The sequence below is a fragment of the Pteropus medius genome, unplaced genomic scaffold, assembly GCF_902729225.1.
Source record: "Pteropus medius unplaced genomic scaffold, Ma_sr-lr_union100, whole genome shotgun sequence".
Taxonomy (NCBI): Eukaryota; Metazoa; Chordata; class Mammalia; order Chiroptera; family Pteropodidae; genus Pteropus; species Pteropus medius.
The window spans coordinates 28236493-28257191 of NW_024350319.1; the positions used below are offsets into that span (position 1 = coordinate 28236493).

The following is a 20699-nucleotide window of genomic DNA, read 5'->3' on the forward strand; positions in this document are numbered from 1 at the left end:
TGTTGAAAGGATAAATTTTTTTGGACGTTTGGTCTACTTTTGATAACATTGAAAGTTTCTTTACCCGTTAAGTAATCTACCTTAAAAACAAAGATATTGCATATTATCAGAATAATTTCTGTGTGTCATGGTAACTCTACCATCAAGTCTTTAATTACTTAAGTAAACTAGTCTTAATATTAAAGGAGTTAATTTTTCTTGTCAATTTCATTGTGATGACTACTCATCTGATCATAAAAAATGGGCATTTTTAAGTTTTATCATTTATAGACAGTTACTTTTTTACTTTGATGCTTTATCTTCAGAGAAATTCATGGAAAGGACTCTGACAAATACTCTAGAATACAAATCACTGATAACTTTCAGATCATCCCACTGCATTGGATTCAAGGAAACTTTTTCTCTTAAGCCACCTATGACTTACAGCAATTTGGTAAAGTGTATCTTCATGAATGAGGTGAAACAACTACTTTTTCTCTCCACCTGATCCCTCTGGAATTTAGAAACTGTCAATTAGTATTTTTATTTTTATAATAATGTTATTTGGGTAAGTTCAAGAAGAATCTGTTTTCCTTTACTGCACCTTCTGTGGCTAAAATTCTATTACAGAAAATTATCCTTACTCAGGGAATCTCTCTTGAACTTCATACTGACCAGGGAACTCATTTCACCAGTCAGGTGATTCAACAGATCTATGATGTCTGGCTGGTTCTACAATACTTTCACTGTGCCTACTACCTTCAGTTCCTTGGTTCAGTCAAACTCATTTTCATAAACCATGACCTGTGCCCCATTAGGATTTATTTTCACTTGCATTTGGCAGAAAAACCTGTGGGAAGATTGCTTAAACCTGTATCTACTTGGAAGTTATTGCAGAGTCGGACTATTGGTTATCCCTATTTTGTTATTCAGTCAATCAGAGACTCAACCTTGGTCATCACCCTTAAATTAACATCACAGATGAAAGCAATAATTACCAAGTAATGTCTCTGACAAAGAAGGAATAAGATTTTTTTTTTGAGAATTTTATTTCCATAGTGGGGTGTTGGTGCAAATGAATATATGGTCAGAAATTTATCTAAAACTTTATGAGATATTGCTGAATCTATCACCAAAGCCATAGCTGCTCAAGAAAATTTCAAATTCAGTTGCTCAGATTGTTTTGGATAACTGAAATGCTTTTGACTATATTCTAGCAGAACAAGGTGATGTCTGTGCTATCACTAATACACCTGTGTACTTGGATAAATGCTTCAGGATTGGTTGCAACATAATTGAACAAAATTGGAAAACAAGGTCACTGATTATAAGTGCCTCTAGAAAGTTATTGGTCTTTTGACCCATTTAGTTGGTCACCCTGAGGGACAGCCTCATGGTTTAGAAATATTCTACAATTTGAAAGTAGTGTCATGTTTGTGGTTTTAGGAATAATTCCTAAACTCTACATTACTGTTTTTCACAATGCTATAAGAACTCCACAAGAATAATGGTAGCACAATGTTTTGAATTGTTTTCTAATACATATAAGACTTTAGATGAACAATGAAAAGACAAAATTAAAAATGATTTGAATACTAATGCTGAACTTTGCTAACTTTTGTTTATTTCATAGGATTGAGCAACAAGCCTTCCTTTGTTTTGGCTGCTCAAATGTGGCCTAAAGGCTCCCAAGAAAAACATTTTCCCTCCTACATGGGACATGACATACCAGGAATGAGCCTTCCTGGTGGCAGGGGATCACAATGTGAACACATGAGAAAATTGAGAAAGTCCGCTCCAATGCTTTCTCAAAAAAATCTTGACCAAAAGGGGGAAATGTGAAAATTGACATACGTGGAGCCATTTTAAAATGTAGCCGGGGAAGCCATGACAGAGGAAGTGCTTTGCATGTCCTGTTTTCTTTCTGAGTCTTTGAACTGGGCTAACCCACCAGCATTCCAAGAACTTAACAAGAATGAGAATTTCTTTTCGGCAAGACTAATAAGAGTGAACTTTTAACTAATGATCACTGCCTGACCAATCAATGAAGTACATATCTAGCTTCGATTGTCAGTACCAATGAACTCTTCTTAAAAATAACTTACCTCATCTTCCTCCTTTTTATCGTAAAAACCCTGATTCCCTCTCATGTAATCCAGACACTATTCAGATGTCTGCCTAAATCTGTTTACCATGAAAATCACAATTCTTGGATCCTAAGTAAACACGTTTGCCTTTTGAACTGGTTCTTGTTTTTGACACTGACAGTATGGGCTGTGGGTTGGAGGCATGCTGAAAATGATTATAGTTTTGGACATATTATTTTTTCCAAGTAGAGATGTCCAGCAAGCTATTGACTATAAGGATATGGAACTCAGAAGAGATTGAGGCAAAAGCTAAAGATAGAGGTTGAAACCATAGGAGTGTATAGGTCGTTTAGAGAATATATGTAGAGTGAGCAAAAGAATGCCTAATGCATCTGTGCTGCACTTATATACAATTCATTTCATCCATGTAAAGTAGGTTATTTCATTGCTTTATACTCTAGTTTCATCCTAAGCAATGAAATCCACAAAGTTGTCACCTTGAAGTGTAAGGTATTTTTTAGTGCACATCAAAATAAATACATATTTATTGAAATAAAAATGTCTCTTCTGTACCACCTTACATATCTAGTTTGTAGCTATCATTACTTGGTGTAACATGCGCAGGGGAGCGCTATTTTAAGGGCAGGTCTGCCAAACTAGAAATATAGAAACCTAGGCAAGCAGCAATAGCTTTTGAAAGAGTCATTCACTTTTACTTTCCAATTGTTTTTCAGGTTTGTGGAAGGAATGCTTAACATTTGTTATAATGCCATTGATCGTCATATTGAAAATGGTAAGGGAGATAAGATTGCTATCATCTATGACAGTCCTGTTACAAATACTAAAGCAACTATTACCTATAAAGAAGTCCTGGAGCAGGTAATATCACAAATTTTCTATATATGTTATTCAGAAATCATACAGAAATTTTTTAAATAACATACTGTATCATTGTATAACCTTTAGTTCTCTAAATTTGTTGACATTACGGTATTTTTCTTTCGATGCGCATTGGAAATAGTGATGTGTTCACTCATTTAAAGTGTTTTTATCCCTTAAATTTATATTTTACAGTACTAGAAAATACTCATGTTAGAGGGAGAGTTTAGCAGATCTCTGTGTTTGTTTCAATCCTTTCTGGCCTTTCTTTTCCATCAACATTGCCTTCACCTTCATCTGGCCATTCTACATTTAGCTCTTGTACTATTGAAGCAGTTTTCCAACTTCCCTATTACAAGGCCTGCTCCTGTCAGATCATCACCTAAATTGACACCATAATTTTCTTTCTTAGGAACAACATATTTCTTTACCCCATTTAAAATGTTTTTCCTTAACAAATTACTGTTATTCAGAGAGTCAAATCTGGACTCCTGCGACTCCTGTTTGAGACATTTGGGATTCTGATCACAGTGTCCCTCCAAGCTTTATTTCCCAGTGTTCTTTGCCATGAACACAATGATTTTTTTCACTCTGAGTGTCCTGTCACTCCCTCTGACCATCCTGGCCCTTTAGAGCTCTTTGCCCATGCTGTTCCTTTCCCTTATTTGCTCTTTTTTAGTTTTTTCCCATGTGTGTGGTTCCTAGGTGAATTCATGATATCGACAGATGAATTATGAGATTTGCCTTGAACATTAAGGTAGAAATGAGGTTTCAGAAGCAATTATACAAGTATTTCAGTCTTGTAGACTATGGGAGAGTTATTCTAGCTCTGCAGGGGCATTTATTTATATCTGATTTAAAGGGGGAATAATTGTGTAGGCCAGGGTTCCTCAACTTTGATGTAATCTAGAGACTTCTTTGTTGTGAAATGCTGGAATGTATGTTGCAGGGTGTTTGGAAGCATTCCTGCTCTCTACCCCTCCCCCAGCTGTGATAACTAAAAATGTCTTCAAATACTGCTAAATGTACCTTGGGTGGCAAAGTCACCACTAGTTGAGAACTACTTGCTAAGCAGAGTCTGTCATACTAGGGTTTGGAATTATTTGCTTTTAAATTAAATTTGCTTTTGAATTGCATTTTCTTCTTTTGCTTATTTTAAAACCTATTTAGGGTTTCTATTTGATTTTTAGAAAGTTTGTTTCTATTTGGTTTTTAGAAAGTTTGTTGCCCGATTCTCTGAAATTCTATCCTTTTGCATCAGCAATGTTCCTGTTTAGCCTTCTAAGATAATTCAGGCAACTGAGACAAAAACGGTTAACCCCCTAATCCTGAGTGTTTGCAAACTATCGAGAGAGAAAATTTAGGCCAGTTTTGCTCTGGCTGGGTGACAAATCCCAGTTTCAGCTGACTTAAACGTAAGAGGAATTTATGAAAAGAGAAGACTGAAGAACCAGGCTCAGAAAAAAAGGCATACCCCAAGGAAGAATGGGCAGTGATGAAGAGTTAAGGAGAACCCACAAATTGTCTAGTAACCAGACTTGCCAACTTGACTCAGTCTCCTTCTAGATTGGCAGAGAATGAACATCTAATTGCCTAAATTTAGGTTACATGCCTAAAGTACCAGGCAGTGGGGAGAAAATGCCTTGTCCTCTCTGGATTTCATAGTAGGAATTGGGGCCCGACTTCTCTCTAGGACTCATCCTAGGGGAACTGCAATCTCATAAGAAGGAAGTTCAGATGCTGGACAGCCCAAGACAGCGCAAAACAAAACAATGCCACAAATATACTTTTGGGTACTTTATATTGGTCTGTAAGTGGGAATTGTGTATTTTCATGAATTATACAGAGACAGAGCTCACATCGGGCCTGAGTGGGATAGGCACTTGGTTACCAAATGATTTTGTTATTCATATGAGGCTTTGTTTTATTTTCTTAATAACCTGTTATGTTCCATGTTTTATTTTAGGTTTGCATTTTCAGCTTTTAGATGAGATTTAGTTTTTGATTAAAACCTTGTTCTTATTACTTAGGCATATTGTTACACCCTCATTTTATTAATATCAAGGCCTAAGAGACTGGTAAATTTTAATTGGTATACAGATTCGGAAGCTTATTTAAATAATATAAAAATGTTATCTATATCAACATATTGAATGTGATTCATAACCGAACATCAGAGTTGAAGAAAAAGCTTTAGAGAAACCTAAAATCAGAAGAGTTAAATAATAGTGGTGGTTCTTCTCATTTGTTTTCTTTTTGATCAGTTACATAAGTATTTATGATAAATACACATCCACATTTTGCTTAAAAGTTTTTTTTTGCTAACTCATCTTGATTTTCTTCAGTCTAGACTTTTAGACCCTGTTGAGGTTTGTACTGGTTCATTGGTGTCAGTTTAGCCTGTCATCAAAGTACTTAAAAGGTCTGTTTCCCTCACCTGCTTATGGCGTCGGATTCCCCAGGCTTTTCTTCTCTAAAGCACTAAAGGAAGAACTGTTAGGAAAGAAGGAGTCATTGTGCCCCACTTTGATTACCAGCTTCTGGTTCCCTGTGGCCTTTATTTTATTAGGTAGAAAAGAAACAGAAAGATTTAATGAGTAATGCCACTGCGAACAAACTAAAGGAAGTGCCTTTGTACTTTACTTGCTTTAATCTCCCTGGTCTCCTTTCTACTGGGAGTTTCTGGCTAGGTAAAACTTAAGTTAGTTAGCATTTCTTATTTAATTAGTGAACCAACAATTTTAGGCTAAATTGTTTCAGTGACATGAAGGATCTAAAGATTTTATAGGATGATTCAGAAGTACAGCTTTTCCGAAATTGTCTTTGATATAGATCTGATCATTTAAACAACCCTTTAAGATTTTTGTGGACATTTGAGCCTGATTTGAGATCTGTCATTCATTCAACAAATATTTATTTTGTATGCCAAACCCTGTTAGGAGCAAAGAGATACAGGTAGAAGGAATGTAGAAGGGCCCATTCCCTGTTTTTAAGGAGCTAAAAAAGACATGTAACTGTTACGGAACAGAAAGAGTTTGCCCATCTAGCAATAGTAGAGCCAAACATTAAATACTGAGAATTGTAGTGGAGAAATATTGGCTATTTCATTGATGAATGGCGCCATCCAGGAGAATGGGAAACCAATGCTTTAAAGACCCGACTCCCCAGTGGCATGTAGGTTACAGGTTATATAGGGCAAAATTATAAGACACTGTGGGTTAGGTGTTCAGGGTCGTGTTAGGAGCTGATTGGTCAGAGGTAAAATAAGAGGTAAGGGTAATGAATTATTTCTTCAGGTCCTGAGGACATCTCTGAGGTCCTTCCTGGTATCCCTCTGACTAGTCTCATGGGAAAGTAGCCAGGGGATCATTCCACCTTAGGAACTGAAACATAACTTAGGTCAAGATGTTATCTTTGGCCTGCCAGAGGTCTGGACCATGTGACCATTAGTCAAGTCTGGGCTACTGTCTCCTGTTGCCTTAGGGTTTGTTGATTATCTGGGGGAAAGGCTGAATCTCAGATATGCATATAGAGAGATGATTTCTAGAGCTGAGATTTAATTTAATCATAAGGACTCTCGGTTTCATAACTGTAGTAAAGGTGAAAAGGAATTTTCACTCAAAAGGCTAATCAGCTCTTTGTTCTGCTTCTGTAGATATGCTTGCTGCATAGGCTGTACTCGAAATTAACTAAAGACTCATCTTCTTTTTGCTTGTTCTAAGCAACAAATATAACTGCCTGTACCCCTTAGCAACTCCCGCACTTTGTAACCATCTGAGGACAAATTAACCAATCAGCCCATGCCAAATAAGTTCTATATAAAGAATGTTGCAACTGAGCTCCGGTCCCAGATCTTCAGAGCTCTAGCTTCTTTGGGACCGCTGGTGTAATAAACCTGAGTTCTCTAACTCTCCGAGTGCTGCTTGGTTTCTTGCTGGTCTGATTTTTGCTACTTTTCTGCAACAAAGGCTATGATGGAGATAGTGTTATATTCTGTGGACATACATGAGAAAGCCTCCAGTTTAGACAAGGGTTAATAGGACATAGGCAGGCTTTCTGGAAGAGTCAATGCATAAAATTAGCCCAAAGGACCAAAAATGGGAAGGGAAAATTGTGAGACGAAGGAAGTACTGCAGATAGAAGGAACAGGACGTTCAGACATACTGAGGGAAGAGAGAAACTAGTACCCACAGTGGCTTTGGCAGAAAGTGCAACACAAGGGGGTGGGGAGAGAGAGAGCTCCAGTGAACCAGAATGGAGACTGTGAGTGCCACACTATATGTTTATACTTTATCCTGGGGGAAGTAGAGAAAAAAGAACAAAAGTCAGCCCTGTGACCTGGTTCATTCTGACCACCGTGACTCATCCCCAGCCCCACTGCACTGCACACCCCAGCTGCCCTGCCTCCTGCGGTCAGTGTCTTTGTCTTGTTCTGTTCACACCTTAGAGCCTTTGTAAACCCCTGCCCTCTCCTCGAAGTGGTTTTTATTTTAGAAATTTTATGGTTCATGATACCTGGATGTTATTTTTTCACTGAGATCTTCCTCGGCCATATTAAATACAAATGTTCCCATTCACACCACTTTATACCTTCTCTTTTCTGCTTTTAAAAAAATAGCCATTTATTGCTCTGCCATTTTTAGTATTTTATCTTCTTTAGTGTTGTTTCTTCTTCTAGGATGTAAGTTCCATTAGGGCAGAGATTTTTGTTTCGTTCACAGAGAACAGTGCTTGGTACATGGTAAACATTTCTTGAATGATGAAGGAATGTGTGAATGAAATACCGTTTGAAATTTCTAAGTGACTCTAGCTTCCTTTACTGCAGGAACTTCTTATCTTTAAATAATATCAGCAGTAGAACTTAATCTTCTTTCCAAGTAAATTCTAACTTTTTATTATCTGTAAAGAATTTTAGCTTATTTATTTTTGGCTTGGTATTTAATGATGAATATTTCCTCCTGGAATTTCCCACATGTACAGCTCAGAAGATCTGTATTCCAGAAAACATGTTTGTGTTTGTTGTGTTTTTCTCTTAGCTCTTTTCAAAGTAGTAGTCATATGAGACCTCAGTGAAATAAAATGGGTGTTTGTGAGAGTTTGTATTTGTGTGTGTATATATGTGTGTGTGTATGTGTGTGTGTATATATATATATGTATATGTGTATGTGTGAATACATATGTGTGTGTATATATATGTATATATATACACACACATATATAGTATACATTTTTAGAAATTCCTACATTGAATTTATTTTTCTCCATATCTAATTTTCTTTTGAATTTACCTCTGTATATGGTAAGTTTGTCTTATTTATATTCTAACAATTATACATTTTTATGTATTCACTAAATAAGAATGTAACCTCCCTAAAGGTCATTTGAGAAATTTTCATGAATATATGTATATAGGGAAATTGATGAAACGCAGTGTGTGCTAAATATTTCTGATTTAATTTAAATTGAAAGTGTCTATTATCTCTACTAAAGGTAATTTTTGGAAATATAATTATGGCAGTGGTTGTAATTATGAAGGTTGAATAATTTAGAAGAGAAAATTACTCTGAAATCAAGGGTCATGTCCCATGAGAAGCCCTCCTGCCAACCTCTGCCCTTTAGAATGCTCTCTTCAAAGTATGAATTTCATCTTCTCAGAAATATGTCAGGGTGAGATAATATGATTTTCCTTTGTCACATTATCAGTATTTCCTTAAGCAAAAAACCTAAAATGTAAAAACGAGATGATACAGAAATTAAGTCTTTTCAGTGGTTGCCTTGTTGAGGGAGAAAGATACAACTGTGCCTATTCACAGTTTTCTTAAATGTCCTAAATAAGCAGTAAAAGCTTCATTTGTGTTACAGTCAACTCCATTGAAAACTGTCTCTTTAAGGTAAATTACCTTTTTCTGCTTGGTAACTAGGTGAATGATGTTGGTGTGAGATTAACTTTACAGCAGTTCATGTATGTTTTTTCCTAGCATGTGCTTTTGTAAACTTTTATTGAAACATAATTCACTTTCAAATTAGTACACAGATCATAAGTATAAAGCTCGTTAGACTTTCACAAATAGAACATGCCCACGCAACCAGAGACGGAATATTCCCAGCCCCCCCCAGAAACTCTTATAATATTTCCTTTTAGTCATTTCTCCCCCAGCCCTCACATGATTGTATCCAGACAGCAGAACAACATCCATGATGAAATTTACCTGCATTTGAGCTATATATAAGTTGAATAATAGGATGTCCTCTTTTGCATCTCGCATTATTTACTCAACTTTTTGTTAGTGAGATTTATTTCATTGCAAGAGGTTGTGGTATGGTCATTTGGGTAATGACTAGTTTGGGGCAATTACAAATAATACTGCCATACTTATGTTTGTGCACTGATTTTGGTGAGAATATGTATGCATTTGTTTTGGGAATGTGCTTTGGAGTGAGATGGCTGGTTCATGAAATATGTGCATGTTCAGCTTGAGTAGATAGTGCCAAACAATTTTCCATAGTTGTTGTACCAATTTATGTCCCACTTGTGGTATATGAGAGTGCCAGTTGTCAACATTTGGTATTGAGAATCTCAAGTCTTCTCAGTTTGGCCTTTCTGGTGAAGGTGTAGTGATATTGCATTGTGGTTTCAAGTTGCTTTTCCCTAATGGCAAATGAAGTTGAACTTATTTTCCTGTGCTTCTTGGTCATATGTTCTACTTTTCAAAAGGGCCCGTTCAAATCTTTTGCCCATTTATTTTTCTATTGGACTGTTACCATGTTAGCAAGCTTTGGCAAAGACGTTCCCACAAAGAGAATACCTTATCAATATCTAAAAAACTTAAGAAAAAAGTAATGAAGGTCCTTTAGTGCAAGCGTTGATGAGTTAAATGTTTTTGAAAATCTAAAGCTGAGAAAATAGTCTCCCCTGTTTTACATATAATTAATGATAAAATTTATACTCTACTAGTCTCTACTAGTATTTCTTTGGAAGAAAACTTGGAAGCGAATGTCCTTTAGTTGAATAACTTAAAGCAGAAACATAAGCCCCAGTGTTTAAGGCTGGAAACTATCTACTGAAGATGATGCTTTGTTAGTACTTTTATTATCATTAAAAGGCTCTAGTTATGTTGATTATGAGTGGTCTGGCTCCACCCCATTTTCCTATAAGTCTCATTATTTTTCTGAGTATTTTGTACAATGCATAATGCATTATAGCAGAACCACTTGTATTTAATTTGACATTGAAGATGAGCATATATATATATATGTGTATACCAACTACTGATTTAAATTTTTATCAAAATTATAACTAGAAACTTGTTTTGAATAACTTTTAGACAATAAAATTTAAGTAAAATTTAAGTTAGATTCTGAGAGTACTCCCTGTAAATAAAATAAATATTAGACCAATGTAACAGATAATATAGGAAGGAATTAATTAAATAAGAAAACAACACTTAAGTATTTCCTAGCTTCCTTTTTTCCATGTTCAAAACTAAAAATGTCTCAAGATAATTTTTACATCAGTCCAAATAGCAATATTATAACCTTTTGAATTTTCTCAGCCAGATTTTTAGAGAGATACATTGTTTCTGAGATCGATTTACTGTTTGAAGTGTAAACTTACTTCTTTGCATCTCCCCTAATTCCAGAAGCTATTTCACCATGCTTTGAAGTCTGGAATACTTTACTTGTACTTTCTCCATGCACAGTTCATTTCTGTTTTTTATTTTACTTATTAGTGTACTTGCATTATTAGTGTACCTACTCGTTAGTGTACCTCCCAACCAGAGTGAAAATTCCTTGTGGATAGCAATAACATTATATTTTTCTTTATTTAATTTAGCTACACAATGCTTAATACAAGCCTCACAGCATAAGCTCATGTTATATGCTGAATGAATTCATGAGAACATTCAATAAGTCATTCATTAAAAAGTAAATACAAATATAATTTTTGTCTATGAGAAATAATTATTTCCAAAAATATTACTTGTCTCCTCTACATTGTGATTTTTTTTCCTGGGGAAGTTTTATTTTTTGATAAGGTGAAAATCTTGTTTTAATGCACTGTCCATTGGGTTTATATACTGACTTATCTAAAGCTCTTCTTAAATTTGCCTTACTTGGCCAATCTTAGAAACCTGGAAATCTGGTACATGGCTTTTATTTTTACATATGTTTAATTTATTTTTATCATTCATTGATAGGTTCTTAATTAGATAATTTGTCTCATCTTCAGGGTGGCTAAACTCTGATCTTTTATAAAGTTAACAAACTCAGTAAATTACCTACTTTGAATTTAATTTCTTGCACTGGAATGATGATAGGGTAAAATTTATTTATTTATTCAAAACATACTTTTAAGACACCTAATATATATCAGGCACTACTGTGGACACCATGGATTACAGTAGTGAATGATATAGTCTTTGCCCATAGGAAGATTGCACTTTAATTGGAGAGATACGTTATGAATAAAAATATAGTACAATATAAGTGAAAAAAATAATACAGTAGAAGTGAAGAAAAATATAAAGCTACAGAATGACTTGGGCTGCCATTTTAGCTAGATTTGTCAGGGAACACTACTTGTTGCGAGATGACCCAGTGACATAGACCCTGTGTGAACACTTGTGTGACAGTTGTATCAGGCAAAGCCCCTGAAGCAAGAATGGACTTGGGTCACTGGTGAGAGCCAGGAGGCCAGTGATAAGAGGAGAGTGGTGGAAGATGATGTTGGGAGAGTGTCCAGGAGTCAGATTATATAGGACCTTGCAGGCCATGGTAAAGACTATGTTTTATTCCAAGTGTGATGGGAAGCTCCTGAATTTTATTCTAAGTATAATAGGAAACTCTATGTTTTTAAAAGAATAACTTTGGCTTCTCTGAAGAAGAAAAGACACGACTATAGTGGGCAAGATTGGACACCTGGAGATGGTAAATGGTTCAAAAGAGAAATGAATAGGCACCACTTAACTTAAATCCCCTTAATAATAGCAGCATTTGCATGTATGTGGGCAGTTAAAAGATAGAATGTGGATTGTACCAGGTGGAAGCTATTCCATGTATGTGTCTTATCTTGGATCTCTGACTACACCTACTAGCTTTGAAAAAAGTCTGATTCAGCCTACCATAGAGTAGCCACCTATAAATCCCCATCATTCACAGTGTTTTTAATCTTGCACTCCAAGAGAAGGCTTCTGTATAATTTTCAAGTAGAATCCTAGAAAGATAGACTATTTCTTGTAAGTGCATTAGTTCCCTTTCTTTCAGTTACATTAAAGAAATACTTGGATGATTTTTGTCAGTAAAAGGTTGCCTAATAACTGATATAATACTTTTCAAAAAATTTTCTTAAATGTTAGGTTAAAGGCTAAGCTGCTAAAACAAAGATACTCAATAATATAGTGGCTTGAAATTTAAAATGCATTTCTCATCCAGAATTGATGAGGTTCAGTTGGTATGATCCAGATGAAATCTTACTGTCCCTTTATCTCCTAGTTCAGCAGTACCCAACCTTTTTGGCACCAGATACCAGTGCTCCAATGAGAATCTAATGTCTGATGATCTGAGGTGGAGCTAGCTCTGTCGAGCAGCTGCAAATACAGATAAAACTTTGCTTACTGGGCTGCTGCTCACCTCTTGTTGTACGGCCCAGTTCATAACAGACTGTGGACCGGTACTGTCGCGACCTGCACGACTAGACGGTTAACCTGAGGAGGGGGCGGCGATGGAGGATTAAGAAAAACACAGAGACATAATATAGGAAAAGCTGGGGTCAGGTGGGACACTGCACTCTGATGGAGATACAATGACCCTGAGGCAAGCGCAGCGCATTTATTATATACACCTAAAGGTCAAGGAGAGGGTGGGAGTCTTCTTCTTGGGACTTGAAACTTGCTGGCAACAATAATCTCCCGAAGGCCTGTCTGTACCTGCTGGTTATCTGTGCTAAACCACAAGCAGCCGTCTGTTCTTTGTTTGCTTCTCTGCCCTTGGCAGAATGCAACATAGTCGGGCATGGCTTTACCAATACTTCGGCCATGGGTCAGTCTCAGATCTGGCTCTATATGGTACCAGTCTGAAGTCTAGGGGTTAGGGACCCCTGCCCTAGTTCATTGCACTTTTTTTCATCTTTGAAGCAGAAGCAAAGGCACATGTATCCCCACCCATGGGATGGCATAAGAGGATGCAAAGAATCAGATATGCTGTTTTAAGGCCCTTACACCAAATGTCATACACCTCCCCGCACATTCCATTTGTCCATCAGCTGCAAGGAAGTCTGGGAAATCCCATGTAGCTGGATGAATTTTGATGGAAAATTGGGAGCTTCTACCACAAATATTCTTATATTTTATAGGTAAAATAAATGCCAGATTGTACATATAAATAATTGTAACCTGTTAATGTCAATAAATAATGAGTCCTGGGAAACAAATAACAAATATTTTTAGCTAAAAATAAAGTTTCATAGTATGCTAGAGATAAAGAAGGAAGACATATTCAATGATCTGTATGCCTCAGACATATACTGAATGCTATAGTGTATTGCTTATTGTATTAGGCAGTGAGGTCAAAAAGATGAATAAGACATGGTTCCTGCGTTCAAATAGTTCATAGTTTGCCTGGTGAGAAAAAGACAAAAATAGATGAGTGATAAAATAGCCAGAAAGCTTTGTGCATTTGTAGCACAGAGGAAGAAGGGACCAACTTGGCCCTGAAAGGTCAGAGAAGGTTTTGCTGAGGAGGTAATGTGTTAGCTAAGTCATGAAAGAAAGATAGATATAAGTGCTGCAGGCATAGTTGGTCTCGCTGCAGGTGTCCCTGAAGTCTATATCAGACGTGTATATTTAGCAGTTGGAGATGACATCTTTATTGATGAAGGCATGCACTCTGAAGACAACTGACTGTCTTTGTTGGCTGAAGTTCTAGGCTTGCAGGATAAATTTAAATAGGAAACAAAATGGGAAGATTATCGAAGAGTAGAGGAAGGAGGCAGTTGTTAAATTCAAGGAAGAACAGAAAAGAAAAAGAAAAAAATATGTTCCTACAAGTGAAAGTGTGGTTGTTAACAATTATTCTTTTATCTGTTGACTGACACCTGCACCTTTCTTTATGTAGTCAGCAACTTTAGGACAGCTGTGAATGCATCAACTTTCAGTTTCTGACCTTCGATAATGTATGAAACTATGAAATTATTTGACCTGACATCATTTTCATAGCAAGTAGAGGGTAAAGCTAATTAACATAAATTGAAGACAGTGAGTGTGGTTCAAGTGATGTAAATAAGGATATGAGGATAGAATCATATTTTGAGGGTATGAAACAAAATAATTTTCATATAAAACTTTTTGAAATCAATAAATATGTAGATATGGGAAGTGATGCTATTAACATTATTTTAATTCATTTGGCAGTTTTATTCTCACGTTTGTGCACTTTGTAATAGTTAAGTAAAATAAATTTGAATAAATCAATGAAAGGTTACATTTGATAGAATTATTGTCAAGATTCGAGATCTGGGGGAAATTGATTATTCATTTTCTCATGCCATACTTGATTTAAGATAATTTTGTTTCCATTACAAAACTGAATTACATTAACTTTATCATGTATAGTTTTTATGGGAAATTTGATCTATTTATGAATATTTATGATAAATTCTTGGCATGTGTGATGATCTATGTTTGTTTTGTTTATTAGTTGCTAGTCAGGGCATTATGTTTGTGAATTTTTCATTTAAAAAATATGTATGGCTCCTTTTGTAATGTTAATGCTATTGGAACAGACCCAACTATTGCAATGATCTCATGTCCTTGTACCACTCTTAGGTTTTTAAGAAGTTCTCTGTGAGCCTTTTGTATATATTGATTGATTTCCAGGATGTATTGACCAACAAAACCATAATGGTTAACAGAAACATAACGGAATGCTGGGAAGTGCGTCTGATGTATCTGATGTCGTCGTGTTTTATGCAATGTCTGTAAAAATGCCGGGGTATTTGTTTAATTAAAGCTTCGATTAAGTAATCAGTGCAGAATTGTTCTAAATGATACAAGGTTCCTGTTGACATCTCTTGATCTTTTTATATTTACCTTTCTTTAGAAGAAGAAAGAAATCAAAGAAACCATTTTTCCTCTCAAAATTGTGAGACATACAAACACTTTATAAAGGAAAAACATTCTTATATACTTTAAGTATGGACTGAAATTATTTTTATTTTAATGTACAGTTAAAACTAGGCCTTGATATTTTCTTTAAGCTCGTTACATATACAAAGCCTTATCTGATTTATGAACAGGATAAAAGCAAATCTACAAAGTCAGTCAAGCTCAAATTTACAATGTTAGTTTTATATAGTGAGTGATGTTTTGTTGGAACTGAATGTCTTATTACAAAGTGCTTGTGGTTCTGAGTGCTGTGGCTCTAGGTCCTTTGAATTTGGCAACATATTTCTTGTGATGCCTCAGATCTTTTGTCACCGTAGTTCTGAACTTTCATAAAACTTTTTATTATAAAATACACCATGACATCATCTGGCCTTTACTTACATGAGATTATAAAAACAAATACAAAAAATGCAGTGAAATTGCTTGAGTGCTCAAATAATTCAGAATTTGCAGTATTTATTTTTAAAATTGTCATCAAAATGAAAACACAAAATTTAAAAATTCTCATAGAGAACTCATGGACCTTGAGCATACCTCTATAGCCCCCAGTTTGAGAAACACTACATTAAACAATTTATTAGATAAAGTGAGAGGAATTTGACTTTAATTTACAACATGAGTTAATGGTATTTAAAAAATATATTCTCCATTAGTCATTTAATGTGATGTTCATAGCAGCCACACAGCAATTGTTTCAAAATAATAACTTTTACATTTTGCATGTATAAGCAAATATGTAGGGAAATAATTACCACAGTCTTTATGTTTTTTGGAAGGAATATAGCCATATCTAGGTGACTTATTTAAATTTGTACTGAATTGGATGATCTTTATTAATAGAATATATTAGATTCTGTACCTTTTAAAACATAAATTTGCAAAACTTTGCATGTTAACCACATTATGCTAGATCTTTTAGATATCTACATAAAGATGTGAATGCAAAATTGTGATAAATGACTTCTCTAGTCGTTAAATTTTCTGTTTCATTTTAGTCCAGGTGGGTTATATTTTTAAAAATGTAATAAAACTTGCTTCAGTACTTGGAATATTCTCTTTAGAAACACTCTAGGAAACATACAGAAAGTAATCAACTTTGAATTGAGCTATATTTTAAAAATTCATTTGAGAACTCTTTAATTGGAATTTGTACTGTATTTCTCCATCTGTCTATGAATGGTACTTTTCTGAGTGCTGTTTACAATGCAATCTAGCCACCAAACTGCTTAGCACACAAATTAGCTGCAATGCAGTGCATTAGCAAAGAAAAATAATAAAGATAATATTCTTGCAATGCTCATAATTGAAAATACAATGAATACAAATTTAAAATAATTGGAAATACTGGTGCTAGAGAAAAGCAGGTTCAGTAAGAGGAAAGTGTAGAGATAGATAGAGACCAATGAAGAATTTTTGAGAAGTCTTTCTGAGCATTTTAAAGAGTTGTAGAAGTTGATGTTACCTTGGAGGAGGCAAGTGGAGGTAGTCTGTGAGAAAGAGATTGCCTGAGGTGGTGGGAAAGGTGAGCCTTGGGGTGAGCAGTGGAGGGGAAGGGGGACATCATAGTGTAATTTTCCAAGGACAAAAGAAGGACATTGTGAAGAGGGTCAGCTGGAAACAGATGCATGAAGGAGTTCTAGATTTCGGCTTTTTTGGTAGATGGAAGGTGGGGAAAGGGTAAAGAACATATATAAATTGGGGCTCATAACTTTCAGAGTATCTATTTTCAACCTCTGGTCTTCTTACACAATGCAACAAAACCACATTATTGGACAGTTTGCATTTTTAGACACGGTATCCATTTAACTACAATGGTTTTAAATGGTTTTGACTTTGTGTGGTCACTACCTAAAGGTCCATTTTGTTTTCACCTTTCTGTTTATCCTGATTAGATTCTTCTTTAATAACACAACCCTGTTGTTGATATCTTCACTGTCTTGCACATTATTTTTCCGTCTCACCTCTGTGGCAGAACTCCAGATGTGGATCAATCTAATTCTTTACTATCTTCACTCCTGTATCTTAATATGTTGAATCCTGTTAGAGAAAAATCACATAACAACAGATACGGGTTTACTATAAATTCATGGTTTCCAGTATCCACAGGACTTCAATACTGAATTTTAATATTTTCTTGAGCATTTATTTAATAAGTTTTGTCCTCTGCCCTCTAAATGTTAAACTTTTGACTTTTCCACTTCCATGTCTTATATTTAACAGGGAACATTAATTCAAGCCTAGAATCCAACTTTTTGAACAGCATCACTTTCCAGCTAGTTGATAAAATCAAAACCTGGACACATTCTTAAACTTCCCTCCTTCTGCTACTTCCTTGCATCCATCAATCACCAATCCCTATGTAGTCTACTCTAAGTAGTTCTCAAATCATATCATTTATTTTTATCTCCATTGCCACGATCCTATTTCTTGCAATGATCATTGCACTGTAAGAATATGGAAAGTGCCTTCTTCTAAAGAGGACTTAACACTTTTGAATTATTACATTGTTCTTAGGATAAATCTAAACTTAACAGGGCCTAACAAAGCTCTAAATGATATGTGATACTCTATCTCTTTATACTTTCCAGCCCATCTCACAACCGTCTTCACCCTGAATTCTGAACTTCCATTCTGTCCATTTTGAACTTCTTTTATTTTCTCAGGCAAATGCCTGATTTAAATAACGAATATCATGAGAATTAGGAACTTTGGCAGAAACTATCAAATGAATAAAAGCATGAGGAAATCATTATTACTCAACTATTAGAATAGAAAGATGTTAAAATGGTAAAAAAGTGGAGGCAATCATTATTCTTTTCTTTCTGTTTACATGCACTTTCTTTTTTGTTACATACACTTTTGTCTTGTCGTGTGTTCATGATAGACATCAATTACATTTATCATTCTTTTAGACCTTGGACTTCTTGATGGTAGGATATTTTCTCTGTCAACAATGGCCTGTTAGGTAGAAACACTATTTTAAAATTAACAAGGCGTTTCTTTCAAGATGTGATAAATTCTGATGATCTACTTGTAAGTCACAACGTATGAATATTAAAGAAATGGAAGGGTATATTCAATGACAAGTCTCTGAGCACATATGCCTAGAAAAATGTAAGATCGAACTAATTTTCTATGAAACATAGTTTGAAAATCCTATTAGTCTTGAAAGTACACATATTATTGAAATTACAATTATTTTGAGTCTACCATAAATGTATTAAACAATTCTCTATTTCATTTTGCTTGCAAACACATAATCTTAAAATGACCAAATATTGATTGAAACTCACTTGCGAAGAAAATGGAAATGAGAAAAATGATTATTCTGAGTAAAGACATTTACTCCTTCATTTGGAGAAAAGTTATATGAGAAGTATGTTAGTAAGTATGAAGTATGTTTTCTAGCCCACTGGCAGATAACTGTTTTGAACAGAGGATTTTACAATTTTTCTTCCAAAACTTAGTAGAATCCATTTTTAAATATGAAATATATTTTCCTCTGTGTTTTAGATAATAATAATAAATTCTACTCTTGAATATAAGTGGTACACTTTTATCTTTTGAGGAAAGATTTATCTTCTTTTATTAATATCATCCCTACTTTCCTGCTATTGAAAGGCCTATCTCACAATTGAATTGATTTAGTATAGTATATTTAAATGAAAATTATCTCAATGTCATACCCAATAAATCGTCACTTTAAAAAAAATTACATTTCTAGAAGCTTCTTATGCGATATGAAACTATTGATATTCCTGAAAGTTTCCCTTTCAAAAAACTTACTTTTAGTATCATTTCAGATCTTCAGCAGTTTTAGTATAACTGGTTCTTTTTGCAAGTATTTACCTGGATGCATAGTTGGTGTATGACTAAAAGAATAATCTATTCAATAGAAATTTTTATTTTTTTTTGGTATTTCTCTATGTCTGTACAAGTAAAAAAACCAAAAATGTGTGTATGGTATGTGTTTGTACACAAGTACAAGATTAACTTAATATATTTAAATGTAAAATGCTGGTATTTTAGGTAATTGTCTCTTTCTATGGGAAATTTGTGTATTCTGAAGAACAAATTACTTATTCCTAATTTTAGTAAATTTCTCAGTTAGTATACTTGGCTTTTAAATCAGTTATGTTTTCTGTGATTGATTAGACTAGAATTTGCTGTGTAACGTCATTTAGCTTGAAAATGTTTTCTCTTTGTCTTTTCTTTCATATAATTTTCTTTGACATGGACGTGAGGTTGCCCATGATTGTTATCTTTTTGCCAAAATTTGGACACCAACACTATCTTTGTTGTTCAAACTGATTTTCTTTAGATGGACACACTTGCTGTTTGTGAAGCAAGTGCTAATATACTCCATAGAACATAGTTTTTGGTCAATTTCAGCTGTTTAGATCTGTCAGGATCATTTGGTCATGAAATTATACTAATCCTCAGACTGCTTTTGAATGAAGATTTTCCAGAATGAATACATAAAATATTTATGGAAATCTTTTTCATTATTTATACTAACATGTTTTCATTATGTAATTCTAAAATTTAAAGTTTTATTTGTATCTCAACCAAATGTGTGTCATATATAAACCAAATATATATGTATACCATTTTACATTACATGAATATCAGTTGTTGCATTTTCTTATTTTATCATTACTATTTATATATGCTGTTTTTTTCCCTAGATTCCAAATTACTTTGCTTTAAGGACCATGTCTTCCTTAGTTTAGCTTCTGCAGACTCGACCTCAGTATAAGACATATAGCAGATACTATACAAATCGAATCAATGACAGGATACTTATATTTTAAAATGACTTTAAATTAGTACCAACATAATGATTAATTCGTGTAATTTTAGTGGGAGGAAGCAATGTTGTGTCTAAATAAGTGTATACATTCGTTGTGTTTCTTCAGGCTTACATAACATCTCAGTTATCCTCATGCGAGCAGTGTGGCATGGCTTGACCATGACTGCGTGGGATATATTGCCCTTGACGTCAGAATGAAACCCAAATTTGGTGGTATACGCCTGATATAACACTATCAAATCATTGATAAATTAAAACACAATTTTAAGAAGGTGCAAAAATGAATATGGAATGGATTAATGGCACACGATTTAACTTTAGTTGAAAAACAATAGGTTATAAAGGAATACATTAAAATATTTTCTCTTTGGATAATAATAGAAATTAAAAATCCATACTCAGACATCTATACTAAGATAAGAATATATATAGAACATTGAATAAAAATAATATTTTCCTTCTCTCAATAATTTTTCATTTGAAGTCAATAAAAACAAGATGAACCCTTAAATAGCAATCAGCAAATAGTCTTTTGTGTTGGAATTTCATAGCCCTTTATTTGAGTTACTATAAAGTTTTAGGTGACTGAGATTTCTAGATTTTTCCTCTTATCTCTCACTGTTGCTTACACTTATCTTCGAAATGATTTTATTAGCCTCTGGGACAAGACTATTATGTGTTCTGCTCTGGGGCTCCCATACTGACCAATTCTAGATTTAATAATAAGGACTATTTTTAATGAAGCATTCTTAAATATTTTAATATTGAATCAATGTCCAT

The 20699-nt window shown here is 34.5% G+C and overlaps 1 protein-coding gene across 2 annotated transcripts in view; it reads left to right on the plus strand.

Annotated features, from left to right (window-relative positions):
- ACSS3 (acyl-CoA synthetase short chain family member 3) overlaps nucleotides 1–20699 on the plus strand; it is a 150511-nt gene that overhangs the window by 27086 nt on the left and 102726 nt on the right. For both annotated transcript variants that reach the window (XM_039838932.1, XM_039838931.1), the window contains exon 2: nucleotides 2801–2945. In XM_039838932.1, the coding sequence (XP_039694866.1) occupies nucleotides 2801–2945 (145 nt within the window). The remainder of the gene's footprint in view (nucleotides 1–2800; nucleotides 2946–20699) is intronic.